Raw genomic sequence first — 26975 nt, forward strand, 5'->3', positions numbered from 1 at the left:
TATAGTATAGTGCTTACATATAATAATTGAGAAAAATAAAATTAAAGAAATTAAACTTTTTAGCGAAACGCATGCTAAAAATGTTATCATTACCTATTTTCATTACCTCTCATTTTAAAGATTTCAAGTTCAATATATATATATATTTAACTATATTATCATTTATTATATATTCCGTAATTGAATTAAAAATTTGCTTAAAAGTTTTTGAACTACAGTTGAAATATTAGAGTAATAATTAAAAATTGAAAGAATTCAAAAGAAAAATAACGAAGCCTTAAAATGATAATGAATAATTCTTGAGATTGTGTGTTATAAAAATTTATTTTTTAACAATTCATTTATCCTCTGTATAATAAAATTATTAAAAGAAATATATATATGTATACTTTCTGTCTACTTATATATGATTATATATTACCATATGATATCCTTTATCACGAATCGGTATTGCAAAATTATCATGTTGAATCCTTTCGAACCGACGGGAAACAATATCGATCTTGTGGAATCAGCACATGCGCCCTAAGGGATATCCTTTAGTATCCGCGTGTGCGAGGGGTGAAAACACATTGGGTTCTTGCTCGAGAAATATCACTGAACATGAACAGTCGATTCTCGTGCCCGTAATAGCGCATTTTAACACGTAATAGCGTATTTCTGCTCTGAAGAAAATGAGTCCCGGGTTGGGTCACGATCCTTTGCCCTCATACAACATCACTGTTCTCGGTGAGTTTTGGGGAAAAGAATTCTTGCATTTTAGAGCAAGATTTATTTTTTCGTATTAACAAAAAAATAATTTTTATTCTTAAAAATACGAAAAGAAATTCTCAATTTTCCTTCGATTTTTTCTTTTTTTTTTTTTTTTTAATAAAGTAAATGTAAAAGTGCAATAGTAAGGGTTGCTCGTCACATGAATGAAAAGACGTCGCACGCGGCAGAAATATTACCACGTTTACGTGAATGGAAAGTTTATGAAAAGCAATAAATCAATCCATCGATTCTTCTTTATGCCTTTCAAGGAAACACCGCACTCTGCTTGTGGCAACAGCCGCAACATATTTTATTCCAGTTGGCGAATTTTTGCTTCGCATTGTCGTACTCAGCGCCGTCTTCGAAAAAGGGAATTTTATTCATGCATTCCGTTCTAATCATAGGTAAGTAATTAAACGATTATCTATGTCGTAAATATGATGAAAAAAATGCGCAACAGATAGATTAAAGATGTTAATTTTTTTGGAATTAATTTTAAGAAAAATATTGATTTTTAATAATTTTAATTTTCACAACATTTTTTGTAATTGTTAAATTTATTTGTATTATTAAATTTATTTTTTTAGAATTATTAAATTTAATCTGATTAAGTTTTTTTCTTACTTCTATTGTTATCTTCTAGGTTTTATGTTGCTATCAGGATGGGCTTGGCATGTCATTTGCGCACCAGATATCTTCTCCTGGAACTTTAGTTTTTTATTGCTCAATATCGGTCAATTAGTGTATATTGTTTATCAAATGAGACCCATTAGATTTGATCCCGAATTAGAAGAAGCTTATCACACGCTCTTCTATCCTTTCAAAGTAAGTTTTTCATGACAAAGAGATCTCTTCGTAAAATATTTTGGAATTGATCTATTTTTCTTTTTGACTTTTAATTTGCATAGGTCTCACGGATACAATTCAAACGATTAGTGTCGCCAGAGTTTGCAACGATAATGTCTCTTCATGCTGGCGAGGCATATGCGATGCAGAACCTAACGAGAACGGACAGATTAGGTTTGTTGCTTACCGGGAAAGTCAACGTCCTGAGTGATACTAACTTTCTGCATCCGATATTGCCTTGCGAATTTTTAGATTCACCAGAATTCGAAAGTTCCCGAGCTTCTGTTGACGATAAATTTAAGGTACAATCTTGATTAATTTTTTATCTAATTACTAAAAATTCTAAACCAAAATAAATCTTCTAGGTTTCTATTGTGGCGGCAAGTTCCTGCAGATATTTATATTGGCAGAGAACAGCTTTAGAATATCTACTCGTGAAGGAAACTTATCTTGCAACTGTCTTAACTACACTAGTGGCAAGAGATATCGCCACGAAGCTATATGCAATGAATAACAAGGTACTTTTTAAAAAAAATTATTAAAAAGATTATTTTTATTTTAAAATTAAATTAATATTTCTTGAAATTATTTAGTCAAATGTAAAATTATTTTTCTCTTTTTTATTAACAATCTAATTTCTTTTTACATACAAGTATATATAACTTTTTATATAGTTTATTAAATATACAAAAGGTCATTTTATTAAGCATTTAAAATGATTCTAATATCCGATACATATTGTATTTCTTTTATTATAAAATCTTTTTTACAGTTTTATCTATTAATATTCTAATCTTATCAAAATTTCAGATAATTACAGACAAAGGATCACACTTGGACATTCGCCTTCCTACCATCAGCGCCGGTTTAGGAATTAGCAGTAAGTATAGAAGTATTCAAGCTTATAAAAAAGTGCTAATTCATAAAGAAGAAATCAAACCGACGTTTAACAACGGTTATTTATTAATTGAGATCGAGTTACGATTAAACTAATTGATTTATTGTTTTACAAAACTCTGAGGAAAAGTGTTTAAAAGTAAAGACATCATTTTGCTCTCCTTTTCATTTTTGTCAATATTAAGCTATTGTTTCAAATAATTGTTAATTTTAGTTAGTAGCACGAAGGCCAAGGAACGCGCAGCGAATAACTTGACGAAGAAGGGTGCGCCGAGCATGGAGCCTCTTCCGGAGTTGCCATCCTGTGACGATTTGGCTTCTAGTGGTGTGGAAAGCTGGCTGGATTCCTCCAGCAAGTATCACAGTTGCGAAATTGTTGACGATGAATAGCATTACGCCAACTACTCGAATTACGAGAATGTGCTGGATGACTCCGATGACGTCGAACAGGCTTTCGATTTCAAAAGTACGGAGAGTTGGCGATCATTCGAAGACTAGCAGTAGAAAAACATACTTTTACTTCTGTTCGATTTCAGTTCATGCAATTTCCGGATTTCAACTCGCCGGAACGAAGTTTTTATATTAAAGATTTGTATATTAAATCATTGTTATGTTATTTCTGTAATTAATTATAAGTTGAATTTTACTAGAGAATAGTTAAGATAGTCTCATTAAGGACTAGATTTTTACATCGCAATATGGTACAATATATTCTGTAGGTTTGTTGCCTAGCAACGAAATTCGCAACGAAGGCACCTTTCAAAAAGTAGGTATATATAATGTAAATTTAATGCGCTATGTACATATGTGTAAATATCAAACTTGATAATGGTTTCAAAGAATGAATTCTATTGTGCAAAGAAAATAATGTTTACAGAAGTATTTTCGGAACAATTTCCGGATAAAAAATACATATTAAATAAATCTAACATTTATAGATAAATACTTATAAATACTTATAAATGCGCCTATAATGTTTTTGTAAATATCAAGAATGATCAAAGGAATTTAGTAGAAATCTAGAATTTCTTATCAATAAAAGATTTTTATAAAAAGATATTAGAAAAATGTCCACATATATTTAACCAAATCTTAAAAAAAAAATCAATATTTATAACTGAATAAATAAAAATATATGATATTAAAGACAAAATGTTTCATTAATTTTGTCATTGCATCAATTTTACTTTACACTTTTTTAAATTATACCTTAATCAACAAGTCCCAAATGTTTTTAATAAAAATTTCGAAAAATACTTGAAGGAAAAATTATGATAAGATTAATTTTTTATAAATATGTATTTATATATTTTTAAATTATTAATATGCATTTGGATTTTTATTTTTTCAATTGCAATATGTTAAATTTTATTACATTTTCCAAAAGGTCTTTTTCTTCATTTTCTTTCCCTCTTATCCATTTATAAATATAATTTATTATATATATCAGAAAAGCCAAGTTTGTGGCCAAAAAAGTTTGACAGAAGTTTAGAAAGAAACTCTAGAAGGAAAAAGAAAGAGAGAAGATACCTTTATTTATAGAAGAGAAAGACCATTCGAAGGACTCTCGAATAAGACTTATAGCAGGTGCCTTCGGCCTCGAAAAGGGGGTTAGCGAACGGTGGTGCCACCTACGCGGAGGGCGTGGTGCTAGTTCCAAGGGTGGTTTAGTGTCGCGAGAGCCCCCAGAGGCGCGTCATCGTACGGAGTGCAACCCCCGGAGTGTACAGTTTCGCGCCCTCGGGTCAGGGCCGCTAAGAGCAAGAGGGACGCGCGCTTGAACGCGATCGAGCGAGCGCGAGGGGGTTGAAGGTGGACAGGTGGGCAGATAAAGGAGGGATGAGAAAAGCTCTGCGGGGTGACCAACAAGAGAGCAAAGCTGGTTGGCGTACTCTGCATGCGCGTATACATCGGTAAGGGAAGACTCCGTGAGATGAGCGTACAAGTGGCCGTCGTTCCTTGTGTTGCGTCTTCCCACCGATGAGGCCGTATCCTGCGAGAAGATTGTGCAAAGAACAGGAGGATATCACCGCCATCATCATCGCCACTGCTACCGCTACCGCTACCGCCACCGCCACCATCGACAGGACAAAGGACGACGCCGTTGCTGAGGACTACTCTTCCTTGCTTCTGGCGACAGTGACCATGGCGTCCAGCCTGCCGTATAAACAGTGTTCCAATGAAAAGTACGATCCACTTTCCAGGCTGGTGATGCTGCCGTATTTCCGTTGGCGAGCGAGCGGAACATCCGGTGCGTTGAGAACAGGGGATGCTGGAAAGAAAGGGAGGGAGAGAGAGAGAGAAGCTGTGGCGCGTTTTCGTGCAGCTTCCAGCGAAGCTACCAGAGAAAAAAAAAAAATCAGAGTGTGATAATCTCACTGCTGGACCGTAGGGTGTATTGTCGCGCGGGAGATTCACGGCTCGAGGTCGCGAACGCGAGAGAGTCGATGAGCGTGATGTGCGATTGTTATTGATCAGTAGCGTGATGAAAACATGCATCTTGGCCGCGTAGTTGTTGCTCTCGCGACAGACCGCAGCAATATCGCGTTACTCGTCTAAATTGTTTGACATAGCAGAAGAATCAAAAGTTTTAGGAAAATTTCGTATAGACGAAGAAGACTGAGAGGGAGAGGGGAAAAAGAAAGAGAGATGAATATGTAATCAATGAATATGTAATTGCTATTGATCAAAAATAAAATCAAGGTGCTGACTGTTGGATATTATGTTAAAATATATCTAATCTAGTATCTCTAGTTATTTTCTCTAGTTAGGCAAGTTGATGGAAGTTAATTCTAATAGTTTCGCAACTGATGCGAGAACATCTGACGTTACTTATGGGATGCTGAGAGGGATAATCTATGTTTAAAGAGTTTCGCGTGGGTTACGAAGAATGATGATGATCGTTCGAGTTGGTACTACTAGTTGTGTGCTAGTCAGCAGAAAATAATTGGGTTACGAATGAAAGTTGGCGAGTTATCACTATTAATAACGGATGAGATTTTGTGCTTTGTAACGCTTAGTAATAAAATGATGACGTTCCTCTCGTTTGACGAAGTATTTTTTTAAACTTTTGAATTAAGAAAAGCTTGTATTGCTGCAAGCTTAAATTAAAAAGTTAAGTAATTAAAAAATTTAATTCTTTAATACAGATTTTAATCCTCTTAGACACCTTGATTACTCAAAAAGTGAAACTCTAATATTTTAAACAAGATTTAAGTGTTTAAAAATTAAATTTTAAACCAATAAACTTTTAATATCTCTCTCCCTCTCTCTCTCTCTCTCTCTCCCTCTCTCGCTCTCGCGCGCGCGTTTTCATTTCTTTTCTCTTTTATTTTATAATATCTCTGTTAAAATTTAAAAATTAATTAAAAATGACATAAATGACTAACGTTTTTTTAAATTTATTTAAAATAAATAGAAAAGAGAATAGCTGGCGCTTATAATCGCTTTACGCGGTTCAATCGTCAAAACTTAAACTAACTCAAGTTAACTCGTTTAAACTTTGCAGTACCAAGAGACAAGATTGCGACGGTCGCTTATCTCTTTAATAGTTAAGAAAAAAGTTAAATCCTCGCTGATTTGTAAATCGTGTGATGTTTCAGGCATTTGCCACTAGGCGACGAAGAATCCAGAAACGCTTCGTTAAAACAAATCACGGGAAACTGGCGACAGTTATTGTGACTTTACTTATCTATGTGATCTATGTGATCGATCTACGTATTTCTTTTCTTGCGTGTGGCAAGGTTGTGTCGGGTTTGAAAAAGTAATCGGTCGCGATGGTGTCGCGCGGAATGATGGTCGTTTGCCTCGCAGATTCCGACGAGGACAAAGAGAGCTCAGCGCTTTCGTGCTTGCTGCTGTCGTCGCACACTCACAGCAGACTGAGGTGTATCATCTTGCACTCCAAAAGACATATCGCTTATCCACCATAAGGTAAGGATCTAAAGGATACTATTACGTAGATTAATTAAAACGACAGCATATTAATAATTAAATCGCTCTATTAAAATTGAAAAATTGCACGACAGCCTTAGAGCTCTCTTATAAGCTACCGATGATGAAAGAATGTGCAATTTTGCAAAAGTGAAAGGTTACAGATAATTAAATACTCTTTTCAACCATTAAGATCTCTATCTTATGTTATAATCTCCCTAATCGGTCGCGTTCGCGCTGTTCCGACGTAAAAGAAATTAATTGTGACATGCGATGCTAGAGCATTTACCTGTTGCTTTATGTTCGTGCAAAGAGACGACGAAACTTGCAAATAATAACTAGCCGCTAATTTCGCAATTTGTAATAATTCTGCGTGTAAAAGCAAAATCGAACTTTACCTTCTAGGTGCTCGAGAAGAATTAAAACGAGTAACCTTAATATGAGAGAATGCTTTCGCTTCTGAATTGCGCAAATAGTAGTAAATATATTATACAATTTAATTTATTTGATAATATAAACATATATAGGAAAGGATTAAATAAACTAAATAATTACACAGTCATAATTTATAATTCAATTTATTTCACGCAATTAGAGAAAAAGGTTTCGTTAGCACGCAGTGCAGCAACGCGTTCTGAATGATTTAATATTTTGCGGAAACTGACTACTACGTATACATATGTGCTTTTGAACCTCACAATATGACGCAGCACTCGTATGTTGATACATATAACTGTAATATTGTGATAAAAAAAAAAAAAAAAAAACTTGTAAATTGAATCTCAGATTTGGATATCGCGTTTTGAAATGGCGAAGAGACTTCGCAGCCAATTTGCCGACACGTGTATCGCAGTGCGTAGTGGCCTTTAAGAAAGAGGGTCGCACGTAGCAGACCGCGTGGTTCCTCCGTCGTTGTCGAAAGGGTCGATAGCCCTCTCTTCTCGTACGGCGCTCGCGCCAACCCCACGCGCCACATTGTAGACAGCTGCTGGCTGTTTACTAGACGAGTAAACGCTACCCCCGTCAAAGTTTTCTATACTGTAACCTTCGGCCTCCATAGTACGGAGAATAAACTCTCCTCTTATTGACGCATTATTTAAAGTTACTTTGAAGTTACGCACCACATTTTCTTTCGTAGCTTTCTTTATTATCACATTATATAATAATCATTGTATGTATTTTTTTTTCTTTTTTTTTTTTCTTTGATTTAGGACAAGATCGCCATTTTATAAATAGTCTCGCAATCTGCCAATCTATCCTTGATTTTTATTCTTGATTGGCCATTGGGTTTTATCACTTGTCTGAATAATAAGTCCTTCTACTCGCTTAAGTAATGAAGGACTAGATTGGTGAAACGCGATTTCTTCGACATCAAGTAACGCTAATGTCATCAACTTGCGTGTTAACCAACGTTAGTTAATTCGACATTGCATGATCGAATATGAACAACTCTCGTGACTTTGCATCGGAGAAAAGAGACGTATAGAGGAAAATTAATGGTGACGCAGGAGACGCGAGGATAATGCGCTGCCACACAAAGATTCTGATTTACTTATGAAATAATCGTGCACAAATTCCGAACAGAGGTCGAGAAGTCGCACAAAACTATTTACATGCGATGACTCGCACACGATAAGCTTGACGGGGCAACAAGTGTTCCCGGCGTAAATCCAAGCGCAAGTCCAACATGCTCCAGCCTGGACCTTGACTCGGCAAATGACATTTTTACAATAGTCGAGATTTATTTACATTTGCAAATATTACTTTTTTTTTTTTATCACTATTTTTCTCTATGAAGATTAAAATGTATAGTGTAAATGAATTCGATTTATTTAATAAATTTTTAATAAATGTTTTTGGCCACAAAAATAATTGACTGAAACGATGTAATTTTTTTTTATCTTGTTTCGTTTTTTTATTTTTTCTTTTTGCTTTTTTAATTAAAGGTTGGAAATAGTTTTGAAGATATTTAATTGGTGATTTTTTTTTTATATTAATAATTTTTGTCACAACAAATTTGACGTAATTTAATATTTAATCTGATACTTAAGATCCATTCTCCATCTATTGACATCCATCTATTGTCGCTTTTTATGAACTTCCAAATAACGGTCGATGTGTTAGCAAATCCAGAAGTCTATAGATAAAGAAAATACTGTGAATGAAGGTGCCGAAAATACGCGAGGAATTTCAGTGATAGTTGAAAATAGATGAGTCATTTCCATGGAGAGCAAAAGAAATAAGTTGGGTAATTGGCATCGGCATAAATTGGATTGACCGATCAAGCGCCGCACTATCGGAATCGTTTCTGTCTCCTGCGGCTTGTCGGCCACCATTACGATGGGAATGGAGAGACCGAAAGGCGAAGGGTTGGCTTCAAACCCTCCGATGGCTCTAATCCAATTCGAAAGCTGTCCGACAAACCGCCGCTGTCCATCGTAAAACGAATCGGGACTGACAGAACGTGTCCGCTCGGCGATTCCAGGTCAATTCTAAAATGGTTACGTGACACCAGAATAGTTACGTGACGTAGCATTTTAGTCATCTTTCTCATCTGCATACATTACACCGATTTTTCAGCAGTTTTGAATTTCTATCAGATAATAGAATAAGCGGATAACAGAATTATTTTGCATTGAGATTACCTTTCGATCACTATAGAGATATCTTACATTTACGTCTACATTATGAGTAAACTTGAATATTTGTGATTAAATTTCCTCCAATTAAATGTCATTAGTTTTCTAAAAATATTCTAAAATTAATAGAATCGGCGTTTTCTATACGAGTCGACATCTTCGAGGTCGGAACAAAGTGGCAAACGGAAGTAAAATCGCAAGGAAGCGATTGTCGTCACGCAAGCCATATCTTGCCCGTCGACAAGATTATTTTCATATTTTCAGGAGACCCAATTTACATATGGACTCACGACATGAGCAATAAAAGAGAGCATATTGGCTTTTTCATTTTTTTCCCAATACGTTATCGACATTAATTTGTTAGCTTGAATTGAAGAGAACCAATTAACATGATTGAATAAAAAAACGGTTGGAAAAAAATAGCAGATGATATTTAAATAATATTTGATTCAACATCGTAATATATGCATTATCGAATCTTCTGAAATATTATTTTAGGATTATTATGCTAGCTGTCATGTAACTGTTAATTGTTTGCCAAGTCTAAAATTGATTTCTCTTTTAAGTGGAATTAGCTAAATATCAATTAAATTTGAAGCAAACATTTAATATACAGTTATTCAAATGTAATATATACTTGTTTAAAGAATAATCGACACAATATTATATATAATGTATATAATTAAATTTAAATTGCTTGTAATGTTTTTATTTAAATCATTTAGTTTCACTATTGCTATGTTTACCATCGATCATTAAAACAAGAGTCCTTTCCTAAATATTCTTCTTGGAATCCAATTCATAACTTTGGACCTCGCGCGGATAAAAATTCGACGTGTCGTAAATGCAAGCTGCACACGCTGCAGGGAAGCTTTTAGAACCTCACGTAAATCACCACACCCTGTTATGATGTCACGTGATTTACCCTGACCCAGCCGAGCCCATGCAGAACTCGCGAATAAGTCTTCTGGGGCGATAGTGAGCGCAGCCAGTCACGAAAGCTCCGCTTTCGTGCTTAATTACCATACGAGCTAAGTCGATACGGAGGCACGATGACCTTGAAACTTTTCGGCCGTCCGTAAGAATCTTCAGCAAATTTGTTCGTTTCGTGCGAATTACCGCTGTGACGTCATTAGATGGATTAATTAACACAAGCAGAAATACACCGATAAAGGTAACGTCGGACTAATGAAGAAATTTAGACTCTCTGAAAAAAGAAGGAGGAGAGAGAGAGAGAGAGAGAGAGAGAGAGAGAGAGAGAGAGAGAGAGAGAGAGAGAGAGAAATAAATCCGAAAAGTTCTGTTTTTAATTTAATCTTCAATTTAAAAGAATTTCAAAGTTGTTGTACTTTCCCTTCTTTCGTTCAGCCAACAGAGATTATTACACAACCCGCAAAGAGAGTAATCTAAAATAAAAATATATCTGTCCTATATATTATTTCTAATATTAACTAAAGTTCTAAATGGCAAAGAATTTTACGATGATTAGAACGTCGTGCGAAATGTCTGTGGAATATATTGAGATAACAAGGAATACACACACAGGGTGTCTAACAAGAGCGGATGAAATCTGCAGTTGAAATCTCGCTGGCAAAGCCGATTATCTAGTTACTTTGCGTTTCCTTTCGCGAGCTCACGTCACGGCGAAAGAATATCAAGATAAGATCAAATTTGTATCATGACGCGGCTTAAGCCGCGAATTAGGATTTGCATAACGAAATGCACGAACTGCCCTTGCAGCAGGCAGACGCTAATTCTTTAGGGATTGCACGAACGTAAAATCAAGTAAATGTGTTCAGGAAACCTCTTAGGCAAAACTGGACTATATCAAAGATGAATCAAGCTTAAACAATATCTGGTCTTGATGCTTTTAAGATAGTTAGCTCTCTTTCTCTTTTTTTTTTTTTTTTTTTTTTTTTTTCCAGACAATATGACATGACCTATATAACCATTATTTTAAATATAAATTCCATATCAACTGTTTTATTTGGAGAATCTCAGTCGTCGATTCATAACAGAGTGATATCTCACAACCAGTGAGATTGTATGTGTGAAATTGTAGAAGTGAAGTTTTAAAAATAATACTCATATTCGTAACGGTACTAATATTTTTTGACATGCAACGAATTGTTGCGAGAATAGATGGAACACAATTATCAACTGGGACATTTAATTAAATGTAGTGTCCTCTTTCGAATATAGATTCTAGATATGTATTATTCTTTCTAAGACAAGAATATCCAGTTTTTATGGAATATATTACAGCCAACGTAATCAGAACTGTGACTATAGTTATCTATGAATAGACTTTCCCTGAATTCCAGTTTACACCTATTGTACGGTAGTTGAATTAGGTCGGAAGAAGCGTCCTAACGAATTTCCGAATAGACCGACGTTCCGTTTCCGTTAGATGGAAGCGTGACACTGGCTCACCCCGGGCGGAAATATCGAAAATCGAATGATGATATTGAATCATTTCGAGAGCGGATCCACGATTATCGGCGCATGCTGTGTCAGCGGAAGAGACATTAAATGATATTTCTTGCCGTTTCTGGCTGGTTGCGCAGCTCGTATCGACAGCAATCGTTTCGCAATAAGAGTTAATCGATTAATTTTCCTTCACTTTGATTCTGTTCCTTTTCTTGATTCTTGTAGAGCGCACGGACCAGTGACTTTCTTATCGAATTGTAATCGATTCCGAAGAGGTGAAGCAAGGTAGAGCAATAAAACGACACATTTTTCATTGTGGAAAGATCGTATATAATCGTTTTACGTAATCTAACGCAAATATCTATCGCGATGAAGATGGATATCAGTATTTTCATATATCGCTAAATATAAAATCTCTATTGCCGGACAAGAATTGCATGCATTCGTTCTATTCGATGTAAAAAAAAACCTATTAGAATGCAAATTGTTAGCTTTAGCTTAGTAAGAAATCACGTTGGAATTGTTGGATCGAAGTAGAAGCAAGAAATGGATCTTATATATAATAGGTTTTATATGAAACTCAATATGTGCCTTAGGAGTATAAATTATACACAGATGTATCTTCGAAAGAGAGAAAACAGTCTAGAAAAGCCGACATGTGCCAAGAGGTTTTGTTCGGTTTTGCGGTCTGGAGGACGCCCCTGCAGTTTCGGGGGCATTCAGTACAGTTCAGCTTGGAAGCAGATAAAATCGACTTTCCTGGTGGCGATGACGTGGTCGATCCTTAACTGCATGCTATTTCGAGATTTTCACCGTTTCGGCTAGAAAATATCCCGCGAAATCTTCGGGTCGGGGCGGCGAAACGAAACGCTGAAGTCACGCAGGCCCTCGCGCGCGACCTCGAAGATAATAAAGCGCAGATATTACATCCTAAATCACGAAGAGTCAAATCGATATTCCACGTTAATCGGCCAGTTGCTTTCGACTTCCGCTGTAAATCTGACAGTGCTTAACTGTAATTTAGATGAATTAAGGGCAACAATATATGCGCCCTCAATATAAAAGGTCGACTCGAGAACTCGCTTGGAAACTCTAGGAGATATCGAAAAATTGTTCATAGGAGAGAACTTTTTCTTGCAATATCGCATCTTGATTGATCATTAATATCTATTTAACAGCGGAGATTTTAAATGTTTTTTTGTTAACTCTGCTATTAAATATTTAATCTGTAAAATCCAATAATCAGTTTTCTTCTCTTTAATCGTATTTTCTTCCTAATTTTATAATAATCGATAAACATGTTTTATGAAGATATAAAGTGGTATTAGATATTCTTTTACAAATATATTATGGAAGCGATTTAAATAATATGTAACAAATCGACAACCGCAATTCTCACAAATTTTTGACGCTTGGCATTTAACGATATTTAAGAGGGGAATGTCTGACTTGCAGGAGTTGAAGGTGATGGCACGTACCACGCGCCCTCGACAAAAAATGGCGAACACGACTGATTCACCCGCGACGACCGGGGGCAGCCTTCTTTCGTCCTCGACGACAACGCCGTTTACCACCTCGTCGACATCAGCGGCGACTTATTCGAGCGAAGGCTACCCTTTCAACTATAGCGGTCTGCCGAACCTAGGCGGCTATTCGCTGGACGATTTCAACTACACGGAACTGTGGTCGGACGTCTGGAACGGCACCGAGGTCAGCAATGTCACCGAAAGGCTAAACGCGACGGTGTTGATGCCGGGTGGCTATTGCGACGAATGGGAGGCTGCTCAGCATAAGCTCTTTCAGGTAAAAATGAGCTTTGAAGATATTGAGACTGGAAATGTTTAAGTCTTTTTAAAATTTTATATAAATTTTTCTTTATGTAATATGAGTAACAATTAATGTCCTCGATATGTCTCTTTTTCAAAAAATTCCATAAAAATTTTATGGAAACAATTGAAACAATTTGAATGAAACAAAATGAACAAAATGCTTTAATAATTAGAACTTTTAAATATTTTCTTGAAATATAGATTTATTATTGACTACGTTAATTTCAGGCAGCAAATTTATTTTTTGCGGCTGCATTTCTGGTGCCGCGCTCGTTCAAGGCTTCCGTCTTGGCTCTTCGCACATTCCTCACGGCGGGTTTCATGTTGGCGGCTCTTTGGGCCGGGTTCACCATATGCGCTCTGGACGCCATGTTATGGTGCTTAGCCCTCGGATTGTTGAATGGCATTCACTCGTTGATACTCGCCTGTCGATTCCTACCCCCGGCTCTTAGTCCCGAACTAGCTGAGCTCTATCTGAAGCTCTTCAAGCCCTATAAGGTCAGCAAGAAGCATTTCCAGGAGCTGGCGAAAGAAGCGAGGATACTCAAGTTGGATTCTGATCAGACCTATGCAACGGAAGGGGTTACGCCGGCGGATAGAAGGCTATCTATTCTTTTACGTGGGAAGTGGGTATCCTTCTTTTTAATTAAAAATTAATTCTCTTCGAATGGAGGCGTCATTTCTTGTAAAAGAGTGCTGATCCTATCTGAAATTGAAAGCTAATTGAAACTGAATTAATACAGACGCTAATATCCTTTTATTTTATCTCTGCGACCTGGAATAATCATTAATATCAGAAATATAATTTTAAAACTTTTATATCTTTCTTTTAAAACTTTTAATCTCTTTTTATTTGCTGCATTAATTCATTAGTAAAGGAGATTTTATCGAGCGTTTTTTTTTTTGTCGAGGATAAAAATGATAAAGGTACGACTTTGATGTTTCACTTTTTAATTTCAGATTGAAGGTAACCTGCGACGGAACTCACTTACACTATATCAGAGCCTACCAATTCGTCGATTCGCCCGAATGGGAGGCTACACACGAAAACGATGCCGACGTCTTCCAAGTGACGATACGAGCCGAGGAGCCCAGCACGTACATCTGTTGGACGAGAATGAAATTGCTCAGAGTGCTCCGGCATAGGCCACTGCTCAAGGTCGTTCTCAACACCCTCATCGGTAAGGACATTACGTCCAAGTTGTACGCCCTTAACGAGCAGCTCGCTGGTGTCGCGAGCGCCAGTGAGAACGCCACGTCGAATCCTTACAGGGGAGTCACGAGGAGTCTCAGCGTCGATGCCGTTAACACCGAAACCGCCGGAAGGGTTCGATCGACGACCTGGAAAACGCACAAGCAGTATAGCAATTCGCGTAGTGACAGTAAGTAATTGCAATCTTTTCCATTTTTTTTTCTTGTGATAAATTAAAGATCGATTTTTTTTAATTCTATATATAATTTTTGTATTATCCTTGGACTTTGAGCTTTAATATCTTACGTCATGAAGCTGTGAAAAGTATCTTGCCGTAACATTTGCCTTCACCAAGACCTTCAACAATTTAGTTTACATAATCAATCATACTACAAGGGATGTATTCCCTCGCTCGTGATTCGAAAAAGGTTAAACCTTTTAAAGGCTATCCTTACCAAGGTAGTCGTAATTTGTCTGTCTTCAGGGAATTCCTCGGTCCGGTATTCGCATCAGTACTGGGCGCCGGTAGTGGCGAACCATTTCCCGGCGACCTCGCCGTTCATTCAAAGCGAAAACCTCGGCTACTCATTACTGCCGCAGGGTATCCAGTTCTCGCCGCCCCCGCGAGCACCCGCGCTGTCCCATCACCCTCCCGTGGCGCGACAGCGAAGCGGGGGTGCTGGCGGCGATTACACCCTGCTACCTCAAACACCGAAGCTCGAGAGGAAACGATCGAGAAAAGGGACTAGAGAGGTAAGTTGATTTCATTTATTGACTTCGTTACGTCGACTTCGTTACGGAGAGACGATAGAAGATCGAGTGCTATCCCGTGATGCAGGATATGCAGTGACTTATTTTTAGATCAAACAAAAGCAAGATACATGCAAATTTACATGCAAATTTTAAAAACGAAATCCATAAAAAAGCGTATGTCCATAAAAGAGTGATATCTTTTTTTATTTTTCTGGAAATTTAATTAAACGTGATTAATTTCCCATTCCTTTTATGTTTGCTGAATTTAATATCAAATATTAATGCTGAATTAAAATAAGAATACATGCAAATAATTTTTATATAAGATCTTTTTTATTTTAATAATAAAAAAGAAATATATCGCCATCATTAATGCTGTCTCTCTCTCTCCAAGCACTTGAGCTGTATTATATTTGTTATTACAAGCAAGTTGAAGCTATTCTGGTCGTCCGAATATATTTTGTTCGCCAACTTGTGTCTAAGTATATCGAGATATTTGCAGACTCTCCTTTAGCAAACGTGCCTGAATTGTCTAGTACGCTTCAGTGCACCGTATTAGAGGAACGAATTACAATTTCTAATATTGTAATTATACTGTCTTACTGTGTTTAACTATAGATACTTCTCCGTTCACGTTTACGCTTACTGTAGCTTCGGCCGATTTAGAGATAGCAGATCGGAATCTACTTTAACGACTTTAACAGTTTGACAAAACAGACATTTAACACACATACATGCTACCAAGCTATGACTTAACGATAAACCAAGATATTTGTACTTACTATGCTTTAACAAAATAAAAATTTCAATCTTTGCACTCGGTCTGTCAACGCGATATCGTGTTGTTATTTTAGACAAAAAGAAAAATTCAATGTCCACAGATCGATTTTTCTTCGATGTCATAAATCATTCTTGTCGTTTTTCTATCTTTATCATAGATTATAAAATAATCGTTCCAGGTAACCTTCGAGACACCGGTATGACGCTCGCCCGACGGGGAAGGCCCTGCCAGCGTGCCTCTACTCTCACTGTCGCCGCAACGCTCCGCCTAGCCCCGTCGTGGTCTCGTCATCATCCTAAGGCACGCCGCAAAACTCGCCCTTTGAACTTCCGGTTCGACGCGATACCAACGAATGGCCTACTCCCTTGGAAGGAAGGGGGAGAACGCGACGGTCTTGGTATCCCACGGATTACGCCTCGGTACCACGAGATTCCTTGGCACCGCAGAATCGTAATCGTAGGAGAGAGCGCGCGCGGGTAGGCGAAGTTGCTGTGGGCGCAGTTTTGATGTGTGCGATTGATTTTCATATCTTGCAAGTGCCACGCCTTACAGAGAGACACGCACGCACGTGTGAAATCGAAACCGCGATGGCGGCCGTTGAGAAAAAAAAAAAGAATATATATTTCGATGTCTTTCGACCGTATTCGGGAGCATCCGTCGGGGTTTCGGAGTAGACCCGAAATACGGTCGAATGTTGAGAAGGGAACGTGAATGAGAGGTAGAATAAGAGAGAGAAATCGTGAACGAAAGATTAAATATAAATATATTGTATTAATGAGCATCGCCTCTGTGTACACTTTTACATCGACTGTGATTACAACGGATATAATTATTAAGTCTTTCAGAGAAACGCTGATTATATACACATACAGAAAAACACGTGCGTAATTAGCTGCCGCGATAATCATGCAAGCCATATCTCGCATTTGCGTGAGTTGAGGTGTCCTTCGTAACGATTTCGGTTTCGATACTCTTAGAAATTGCTAATTTTAAAAATCCTTATCCTGTTTTTCTATCTATCAAGTTTCTATCTACCAGTCCAATGTCTTTTTTATTTGTATAAGCACTGACTCTATAAATCGCCAAGATTATGCAACTGCATATTCTCGATACAAAAATAACATTTGATTACCACGTATTATTAGCGAAGGACATCCGAACAGCGCAAATAGATCGGGATCGTTGTATAAAATTAGTGCATAAAATGCGCATTCACGATAAATGTGATATGTCGAGAAAACACGCAGCAGTTTCTATCCAACACGGGCGAACGGAAAATTGCATTTGCACACCCCCTTAATCAAATGTAAAACGCGTTAAATAAATAAAGAGAAAAAAAAAATTGTAAAAGTGAAATGAAAAGCAAGCCGAATAACCCAGGTGTAAAAAACAAATAAGTGCTTCGTTAAAAAAAAGAAAACCTGCAATAAAGTGCTTCAAAAAATGTAGTTGATGGCGAGATGCAAATTATAAAAAGCAAAGTTTAATTATTCACGCAAATTAAACGAAAAAAAGCTAACATGCGTCGTGCGTGATAGACATGTAGAAGAAAAGAAAAACATGTGTGTTTGTATGTTTCTATGTTTATATAATCACCGCGTGTGAGAGTGAAGCCGTAGAAGATCAATAAAGACGCACAAACAATTAAACAAAAATCGTGAAGGGGATAAAACTTAAATTAAAACGGCTGTGTAGAGTCGAGTATAAATGTTAAATACAAAAAGTGACTGTAGAATATTGTAATGTTATGGAGGATTGCGTGAAGTTTTAAGAGAGGCGCACGTCGGAAAGGATCGTCGTTGTTTAAAGTAGAAGTTACTTTCGTCAAATCAGACGAGATCGTTGTAATATTCTATTATTACGTAGTTGCTTTCGTAAAAGCTGAACGTATATACATATATAGCGAGTATGGAAACTTTATATATTTGTAACAATCGAAATTTAAAAGACTGAGTTGCTGCTACAACTTTGTTAGTTCTGGGTGATATCTACAGTGATTTTAGATTTGATTAACAGTCAGAGGGAATTTGTTGAATTACTTCTAGAATTAATTTGAATTTCGAACTCTCATTTGCAAGACTGATCTATTTTCCGACGTAGACAAGAGCCTAAAGTACGAAAGAATCCGTTTGAATGATCTTTGTCGACGTCGTGTTGAGAAAATAAATGTAAGCAGAGCAAATTGCGCAAGGCGGATAACAGCAGCGACACATCAACATCACGACATTATATGTTATTATTATTTACAATTACAATATGTTCGTTGACTATTATGTTAGAAATAAAAACTGCATTGAAAAACGTGAAGTGTAATAAGACATAAAATCCACCATCTCCTAATCCTTATTTTTCCTTGCAATATTATAAGATAACAGAATAATAAATCCAGAATTCATAAATCATAAATTACATTTTCAGATAAAAATTATAAAGATAAAAATAAAACAATAATTTACAAATTATTTCCAAAGCAATATATTTTTATTAACAAATATTTATAAATTAATACAGTTTTAAATACAAAAGGATAACATATAAAAAATATCAAACGTAACAAAAAAACATGTAACACAAATATCTAAACTAAAATTTAACTTTATAAATTCTTCATATTGTTATAAAATTTTTCATATTGTTGGATTATAACGTATGTTAGAAAGTAAAATTGAGTAACAATTGATTATTTGACTTTTAATTGTTATTAAGCTGGTATACTTTCAGCTCATCATCGTTATCGTCAATATAATCAGCATCTCGCGGAGGATCTATAGTATGCAGACGCTCGTAGGGATATTTCTCTTTTTCCTTTTTAGGAAGTTCCTTCCTTTGTGGAAGTTGTATAACTATGACATAAGGTTTATCATGTTCCGATGTATCTACCGAATCATGATGGGGTGCATATCTGCGTATTTAAATAATTAAAATAATTAAAATAAGTATATATACAAACCATACACACATACAATTTTTATTGTTGTTTATCTTAATCGCTTATATATATATATATATATATATATATATATATATATATATTAGGTGTACAAAAAAGTTCTGAGTTTTAGATTTCATACAACCGAAATAACAATTTAAATTTTATATATCTTCCCGCCCTTTTGCGGTTTTAAAGCGTTGACATTTGGCCTTCTAAAATGCCATACGGTTTGGCGTTTGATGCACATAACCTCAAAAATCAGTAGTGTTCACGATAGCAATAACAAAAGAGCATATTCGATTTTCCATCCACTTCGCGTTTCATCTGAAGAAAAATGCTGCTGAAGCCACTGCAATGGTTTGTGCTGCATATGGAGAGATCGCTGTAAGTCATACTACATGTAAAAGATGGTATCAAAAATTTCGCCAAGGAGATTTCAGATTTCTTGAAGATGAACCGCATGCTGGACGCCCTCAAAAAATTGAAACGGACGAATTGCAAGCACTGCTGGATATAAAGCTTGGCAGCTGTTCGCAAGCTCCTTTTCAGTTTCCGCAGAGTTTATATCCAGCAGTGCTTGCAATTCGTCTGTTTCAATTTTTTGAGGGCGTCCAGCACGCGGTTCATCTTCAAGACTGAAATCTTCTTGGCGAAATTTTTGATACCATCTTTTACATGTAGTATGACTTACAGCGTTACGTAGCAAACCATTTCCGTACGTTTACATACATATGGGAAAGGTTCAGAAGGAAGGCAGATGGGTTCCGCATGAATTGTCCGAAGACAACAAAAATCGTCGGCGTGACACTGCACTCACTTTGCTTTCAAAGGAAAAAAGATTTTCTGCACAAAATCATTACAGGCGATGAAAAGTGGATTCTTTATGATAACCCTAAACGTAGAAAATCATGGATTGACCTTGGTCAACCTTCGACATCGACGCCAAAGCCCAATATCCACGTCAAGAAGGTTTTGCTCTGTATCTGATGGGATTGGAAAGGTGTGTTGTATTACGAGTTGTTACAACCGGGTAAAACAATCACGGTAGACCGCTACCAACAATTGAGCGACCAATTTGAGCGATGCATTAGAAGAAAAGAGGCCATTTACTGGCCAAGGACGTCGTAAAGTGATCTTGCTTCATGACAATGCTCGACCACATGTTGCGAAAGCGACTCAGGACCATATCTTTGCGTTAGGCTGGGAACTTCTCCCGCACGCGGCGTATAGCCCAGACATGGCGCCTTTCGATTACTACCTATTCCGGTCGCTGCAGCATCATTTGGCTGATACACATTTCGTGAGATTTGAAGAGATACGAAAATGCATTGATGACTTTATCGCTTCGAAGTTAGCTTCTATCGTTAAGGAATTCGCAAGCTACCCGAAAGATAGCAAAAGTCGTTGATGCAAACGGGTAATATTTCGCTGATTAATATTTTTTTTGTTTGTTTTTGAATAAAGCTTGAATTTTACAAGAAAAGTTCAGAACTTTTTTGTACACCTAATATATATAATTAAAATAAAACAATAATAAAAAGTATTATCAGTAAAAATATATCCAATAAAGATGAAATTTTTAACAAAGTATAATTTTACCTGTGATACTCTTGTTCTGGTTCGTAATAATGATACTTTTGTGATGGCCCTCTTTTGGAATGTTTCCGATGTTTTGGAAATGGATGCCATCTTGGACGTCGCCATGAATGGGGATTATGATATTTATATGCTTTAATTTTATAATTTTCACTAAATTTCACTAATTCCAATATTAGACCAATAAGCATAATAATCACATATAACTAAAAATTATTATCAACATGTTACAATAAAATTAATATCGATTTTCATTTATTAAAAGGAATCTACGTTATTACTACGTTTGATATTAATTAATTAACTTACCTTCATTTTATAGAATGTACAATATGTTTCTTTTAATTTTTTAAATATAATTGTAGCTCCAATGTATGCAATTTGCTTTATTATATTTGATATTAATTAATTAAATTGCTAATTAAATAAATATATAGTTAGAATGATATTTTCTAGATACTTTTTTCATTTTAATGGTCATCTTCTTTTCCATGAACTAATAAAAGAATATTTATCAATTATCACTACCTATTAATTTATCTCTTTAAAGTAATTATTTTTACTTTTAATTGAGTCACCTTAATAATTTTGCAACTAACAATTCCGTATCACACATTTAAAAAGCATAAAATGTGAAATCGTTAGATATCGATATTCTTTGATTTGAAATCGTTATATTATCGTTATATTATTCTATTTTTGGAATCAAATTTAGGACATATTATATTAGCACTTAAAGTTTTGATGAAGAGAAATGTTCACACGTAGTCAGACGAAACCTTCATGGATAGAAATCAGACTGAACTCGAAAGTCTTCGAGCAGAAGACTTTATATCTTCCCTTCCTATTCCCTATTTCTCTTGAAGCGACTAAAGAGACATGTGTACAATGACACAAATGTCATCATAACGATGACTAATTTTGCTACAATCTTAATAAAGCAAAATTTCTAAGAAAAATATGAACGTAAAACAAGCTTATTACTTTACACGTAAACGGACAAATAAATATTTCATAAAAAGATATCATTAAATAGTACAAAGCACAAAGATCATTTAATAGTTCAAAGCTTGTTTTGAAAAAATTAATGACATTAATGCACAATAATTCAAGAAATGAAAGAATTGTATTTAAAGAAAGCCTATTAGATATAAATTTCATGCATTACACAAGATTTATATTACATAAAATAAATACTTTCTCTGTGACTCAAATTTATAAAATATTAATATATTCCTTAATTTTGTAGACACACACATTGAAATAATCAAACTGTACAATATTACTGGACAATATTAATTTTTTTCGAAAATTGCAAAAGCAATATTAAATGTTTAATATAATTAAATTAATTTAATATAATTAAATTCAACTTAATACGATATTAATTCCCTATGATAATTAGAAAAAGTATATATAAATATATAAAATCTCAAAAAACGTTCTATTTTTAATGTTAAAATAATTAATGTTAAAATAATTTATTTACAATTTAAATTGATTTTATTAAAGTAAACATTAAATCTGAGAGAAATGTCAACGTAGAAGAAATGTTTACACTAAAAAATAATTATAAGTCATAAATCGAGCGGAGTGAAAAGTTAACGAGGACATTCATAAAGGTACTTTCAAGATACTTTCAACAAGGAATGCATGGTAATGCGCGTGATAATGCGCGCGTTCACTTTCGAAGATTTCTTTAAGCTGTAAAATGCTCATTATTTTGAATGATGATGCTGTTGTGTTGTCTATTTCATCAATCTAGTCACAATCAAGAGTCTGCTTAAGCTCTTCAAAACTTTCTCTTTCTAATTATAAAGCAAGATCGTAATTGGATTTAAAATAAAGATTAAAAGATATTTTAATATATTAATATTTCACAGAATTTTATTTAACTTATAGAAAATTTCAAAACATAACTATACCAGAACATAACTATAACATTACAAAATGTATTTCTACAATTACATTTATAATTTTGTTAATATAAGTTTGCGCATAATTAGTAGATGTATAATAAATACATCTTATTATTGCGTATTATTGTTTTTCATTATTTTGCGCTGAATAATTATAGTTGCCTTTACAGCTTATAATAAATTGCAATAAGAATGTCTATTGAAGTATAATAGTATTTGTATTAATTATTTAAACAAAGTATATCATCTTAAGAAGATATGTTCTCGTATAAAAAAGCGCATGTATATAAACGTGTAAATAAGTATATAATTTAATAAGTTAGAGCTAACGATGCATTTTAACTACACGTAGCTTACTTCGTATTGTATATTTTCGCTATAATTTCACGACTAAGTATAATACTTTGCGTTTTGAAGAATATATGTACGAACATTAATCATATATTCACATGTATTTGAATCTTCGTAGCACTTATGGTAATGTAAATGTTACTGTGTTTAAAAATTTCCAGCATAAATAATCAAAAAAGTTTATTGGAAGCTGTAAAAATGCATAAAAAATCTTTCTGCAATCTCAATAATTGCGTATAGTAAATGTAAATTACCAGTTTATAAAAATGCTTATATTAGCTTTAATTCTAAATTAGAAGTTTAAGAAAAACAATGAAAAAATGAGATTCAAAAATGGAAATAGTAATAGAAGATCTCAAAAATGAAAAACGGTTAGAAAAAAATTACTTCAAACTTTAATCTATTTATAAAACTGTCTAATGGTACAATCGCTACGATGATTAGCAGTCGATCACTACCAATAATGTTATCGATAGATTTTATTTTACGACAGCACTTGAATACTTTCTATAAGCGATGATCGCGTCGTCACGCGATCAAACATTTGCAAACTTAAATAAATTTTATAAATAATTATATAATAACTCAGAATCTATTGTTGTTGTCACATGCACATTTTCTATTCATTGTATACTTCTAAGAATTATCTTGGCTATAATAAAATACACTGGTATCTTTCTTCATTATAATCCAAGCTAATTATCAGTTAGACATGATAAATCAACCAAACTATAACTGGATTATATCCAAGCTGATTGAACCATAGACAATGTTTCGATCTAGCGATCTACAATGTTCTAATATCTAGCACCAGGCTAATTGATTGTACGCTACACATTTGTGTCTTGGGGCTCGGTACAGTCAGTGGGTTTGATCTCCAACCACCAGTCATTGGGATAATGATACTTTTGTAATTCTATGCCTTCTCGTGGCACGGGCATCAGTCGTCCGCCAAATTGTTTCGCTGGTAGAGGAGGTATTACTAATTGCGGTGGAAAGCACTGTAGACTCGGTGAAAACTCGCAATCTGGAGGCAGGACTCTTCTGGTCCAGCCAACCCTTCTCACCATCTGCGTCTGCAAGCGTCGATAAGATTAAATTTTTCCAAAGTATTAATATTATGGCGTCTCCGTTAAGTTTCTTTTTTTTCTATTTTCATCATCTTTTCATTTTAAATAAAACATCTTAAAAAGGATTTTTTTTAGCGGAAGCGTGTGTGCGCGCGCGCGCGCATGTGTGTGTGTGTGGGGGGGGGAGGGAGAGGTGGATTTACATTGCCGATTTATAGATCACTGACGCTGCCAAAGGAGTATTTTCGCTTATCCTACATACGAGATGCTATAAAGCACACCGAGCAATCGTATATTCCATAATTTTCTTCAATCTTCCATAAAAGCGTAAAAGTAACAACATATAAAGTGTCAAATTTACATTTGAATGCTAGATATATAAAACGCAACTGAATACAAATAGTGCTTTTAACGTAAAGGAAGAATCATTAAAGTTATAACTGGTAATTGGGATGACAATAAAACGCGAAGATATAAATGAAATATCTAAAGCAGATATTAACAAAAGTAGTATCTTTTATTTTTCACGTAAAACCGTAATCTTTAAGAAGAATAATTTATTTAAACACAAACGCATTTTTATTAACATAAAATTTATTTTAAACAAAATGCAAATAATTTTTTAAAGAACCTTACCACTGCATCTTCCTCGAAAACGACTACCTCCACCTTGGGTGCGTCCTCGCCGACCTCGTGCTCCTGTATCCTGTAGATTCCCGCTGCGTGAAGATAAGTTGCACTCAGTCCGACCTCCCGGAAGGCTTTCGTGATTAAGACATCGTCGCGGAGCGTATCCACCAAACATAATTCCACTTTACGAGCCCACGGCAGTGCGCGGCCTATTCGAACTTGACCCCAAAGGCCGCCCAGACAGAGAAAGTGGACGATGCCCAATTTAGTAAGAACCAGGTGAGCCCTGGTGAAATCACGTACGTTTTGTTAATAGATGTTTTATATTAATATTTATAGTTAGGTTACAAAAGCCAATCAAAAAAATATTTTCTAATCTAACTTCTACTTTAGACTAATATAATTCAGAGTATATATAGAATATGTTATTAATTATATGTATTTTTCCGACTTAAAATTTATGATCGAGAAGAAGAGTGTGAATTATTAGATATTTAATATCTCTTGAATTGAATTTTTTACAATTTTTTTTTTTTATTTCAACATTTTATAAATACTGACCTATAAGCGAGATCATGTAATTTCTCGGTAAATTCTTCGGGCATACTACACGGTTGCTGCGGAATCTCTTGCCGACTGAGGCTATACCAGAACAGTACGACCATCAAGAAGAATGCCGCCAGAGCTCGCATAGGAGTGATGCGAAAGCGTCTCCGTGGACAGAAGCTCATGCTGATATCCTGGAAATTAAGGAATATGTAATGATTCGGTTAAGAGCTTCACTAATATTATCCGAGTCAATCTTTATACAATGTGTTTCTTCATGATAGTAAAAATCTTCGAGATATTTAATTTTTTTGAGGAAATCAATCAAGAAGATTACAATTTAATTTTTTTATATAGACTTGCGAATCTTCAAATTCCCTTTCCCGTTTATATTTCCGAAAACTTTCTTAAATCTAAGCTTCTAAGAGAGTTTATTTTAAATTTTATTATTTATATATTCTCGATATTATTAACTTATTGATTTGTATTTAACATTTTTTTTTATCTCAGAATTAATCGATCTTTTTATTATTTTTATTCCTTTGATTCTTCAAATTTTCGATGATTTTCAAATTATGCTATCTTTGACTTTTGCAGAGTCTCAAGTGTTACTTTAAATGTTTTAATTCTTAAATTCTAAGAAGATAATATAATGTTCTTTAAAAATAAAATCCACATTTACTTTACCAATCTAATTGCGGTTATTTAAATAATTAACTAATTTGTTTGCCGTGTTCAGGGTGAATTTGAGAAAAGTCTATAAGAAAGACTCACATCCCCTGAGAAGCATGCATAACATTAACAATACTCGTCTCTCGGACGACACTTGTCTCATGCGACTCTGAACACAGAGAACAAATTGTAAAGAACCAACGACACTCGAGTTACGTACTCGCGATGTGCGACGTAGTCATGACCCACGTGTGATTAGACTTTCTTGAATTTTCCCTTTGCTTTTTTCTCACCCTTTGCGACGAAAACCACTTTCTCATAAAGACTCCGACACTCAACCCTTGACATATTCGATGCGGCAACGTTGCAGGATATTGATTTTTCTTCTCTACCGACAGTTTCCTTGAGGGTGGCTTCGTCAAGATAAAATAAAGAGTATAAAATATATACTATTTTATAAATTAATAAAATATTTTTTGTCTACACATTCTGCTTTTGTAATATTTTAAATTTGCATTCTTATTTTGTTAATTTAAAGAGATACTTTATTGGCGTTTGCGATATTGATTTTTTATAATTTTAGCAATAATTTTTTTTTTTTTTTAAATGTTATTCTTTTCAAGATAAGATTATTGATAATTTTATAAGCTTGCAAATAACAGAAAATCATTTTTTTGTTTTAACTATTATAAATTTATATAATTGGGAGAGCGTAGGTATTAATTTTGAAAAAGAAAAACTTAATATTTATAGATATTTAAAAAATACAACTTAACAATATCATTATTTACAGATTCCTATATTATTGACAGATTTTTCATAGATGATAATGATAATCTCTTCAAAATGTGATACGCTAAATTAATAAAATATTAACAGTTCCAAAAATAATTTAAGAGATAATCATTTCTTATTGTAATTAGAAATTTATAAGATATTGTTAAAAAAATTGTTATAAAAAATAGACTAAGTAATTTTATATTATGACACTATCTGTCATATCGATTTGCGGTATGAAAGTAAATCTAGTTTTAAATATAATCAATTATTACTAGTAATCAAAGTTTTAGATATTGCAACGAAAGTATGTCAAAATGTTAAGAAAGCAATATATTTAATGTAAAAATAAAAGTAGAATTGGCATATGTATATTTTTATGTTTATTATTTTTTCTTCACATGTCTTAATCCTAATCATACAAAAATT

The 26975-nt window shown here is 34.6% G+C and overlaps 4 protein-coding genes and 1 long non-coding RNA gene across 11 annotated transcripts; 3 read left to right on the top strand and 2 right to left on the bottom strand.

Annotated features, from left to right (window-relative positions):
* Positions 1–533: 533 nt before the first annotated feature.
* Positions 534–3439, top strand: LOC105429457 (popeye domain-containing protein 3). The gene is made up of 7 exons (XM_011642442.2): positions 534–729; positions 1023–1157; positions 1397–1578; positions 1662–1901; positions 1965–2117; positions 2410–2479; positions 2711–3439. Exons 1-7 carry the CDS (start codon positions 675–677, stop codon positions 2884–2886), a joined length of 1011 nt encoding a protein of 336 aa, XP_011640744.1. The 5' UTR covers positions 534–674; the 3' UTR covers positions 2887–3439.
* Positions 3440–4159: 720 nt separating this feature from the next.
* Positions 4160–18354, top strand: LOC105429458 (popeye domain-containing protein 1-B-like). Of its 4 annotated transcripts, none has more exons than XM_011642443.3 (7): positions 4160–4747; positions 6099–6429; positions 12954–13301; positions 13556–13953; positions 14288–14709; positions 15004–15272; positions 16232–18354. In XM_011642443.3, exons 3-7 carry the CDS (start codon positions 12966–12968, stop codon positions 16253–16255), a joined length of 1449 nt encoding a protein of 482 aa, XP_011640745.1. In that variant the 5' UTR covers positions 4160–4747; positions 6099–6429; positions 12954–12965; the 3' UTR covers positions 16256–18354. The 4 variants fall into 4 exon arrangements, with proteins under 4 accessions (XP_011640745.1, XP_011640746.1, XP_011640747.1 ...); XM_011642444.3 differs by having other exon boundaries at positions 6310–6429; XM_011642445.3 differs by having other exon boundaries at positions 4160–4682.
* A 163-nt stretch (positions 18355–18517) lies between these two features.
* On the bottom strand, positions 18518–21880 carry LOC105429459 (uncharacterized). Of its 2 annotated transcripts, XM_089078889.1 has the most exons (4): positions 21160–21880; positions 20891–21077; positions 20585–20787; positions 18518–18955 (listed from the first exon to the last, which is right to left on the bottom strand). In XM_089078889.1, the coding sequence occupies exons 2-4, from the start codon at positions 20894–20896 to the stop codon at positions 18745–18747; spliced, it is 420 nt and encodes a 139-aa protein (XP_088935015.1). In that variant the 5' UTR covers positions 20897–21077; positions 21160–21880; the 3' UTR covers positions 18518–18744. The 2 variants fall into 2 exon arrangements, with proteins under 2 accessions (XP_088935015.1, XP_011640748.2); XM_011642446.2 differs by having other exon boundaries at positions 20891–21880.
* LOC148936067 (uncharacterized) lies at positions 18962–20572 on the top strand. Its single transcript, XR_016139739.1, has 2 exons — positions 18962–19369; positions 19679–20572. It is a non-coding gene; the product is annotated as an uncharacterized LOC148936067 (long non-coding RNA).
* A 560-nt stretch (positions 21881–22440) lies between the features above and the next one.
* On the bottom strand, positions 22441–26149 carry LOC105429460 (uncharacterized). 3 transcript variants are annotated; one of them, XM_011642447.3, is made up of 4 exons: positions 25990–26149; positions 25113–25291; positions 24558–24837; positions 22441–23927 (listed from the first exon to the last, which is right to left on the bottom strand). In XM_011642447.3, the coding sequence occupies exons 2-4, from the start codon at positions 25280–25282 to the stop codon at positions 23682–23684; spliced, it is 696 nt and encodes a 231-aa protein (XP_011640749.1). In that variant the 5' UTR covers positions 25283–25291; positions 25990–26149; the 3' UTR covers positions 22441–23681. The 3 variants fall into 3 exon arrangements, with proteins under 3 accessions (XP_011640749.1, XP_088935013.1, XP_088935014.1); XM_089078887.1 differs by having other exon boundaries at positions 26063–26122; XM_089078888.1 differs by having other exon boundaries at positions 25872–26122.
* Positions 26150–26975: the final 826 nt, after the last annotated feature.

The sequence above is a fragment of the Pogonomyrmex barbatus genome, unplaced genomic scaffold, assembly GCF_055798465.1.
Source record: "Pogonomyrmex barbatus isolate J1 unplaced genomic scaffold, ASM5579846v1 scaffold3, whole genome shotgun sequence".
In the NCBI taxonomy this organism is placed as follows: Eukaryota; Metazoa; Arthropoda; class Insecta; order Hymenoptera; family Formicidae; genus Pogonomyrmex; species Pogonomyrmex barbatus.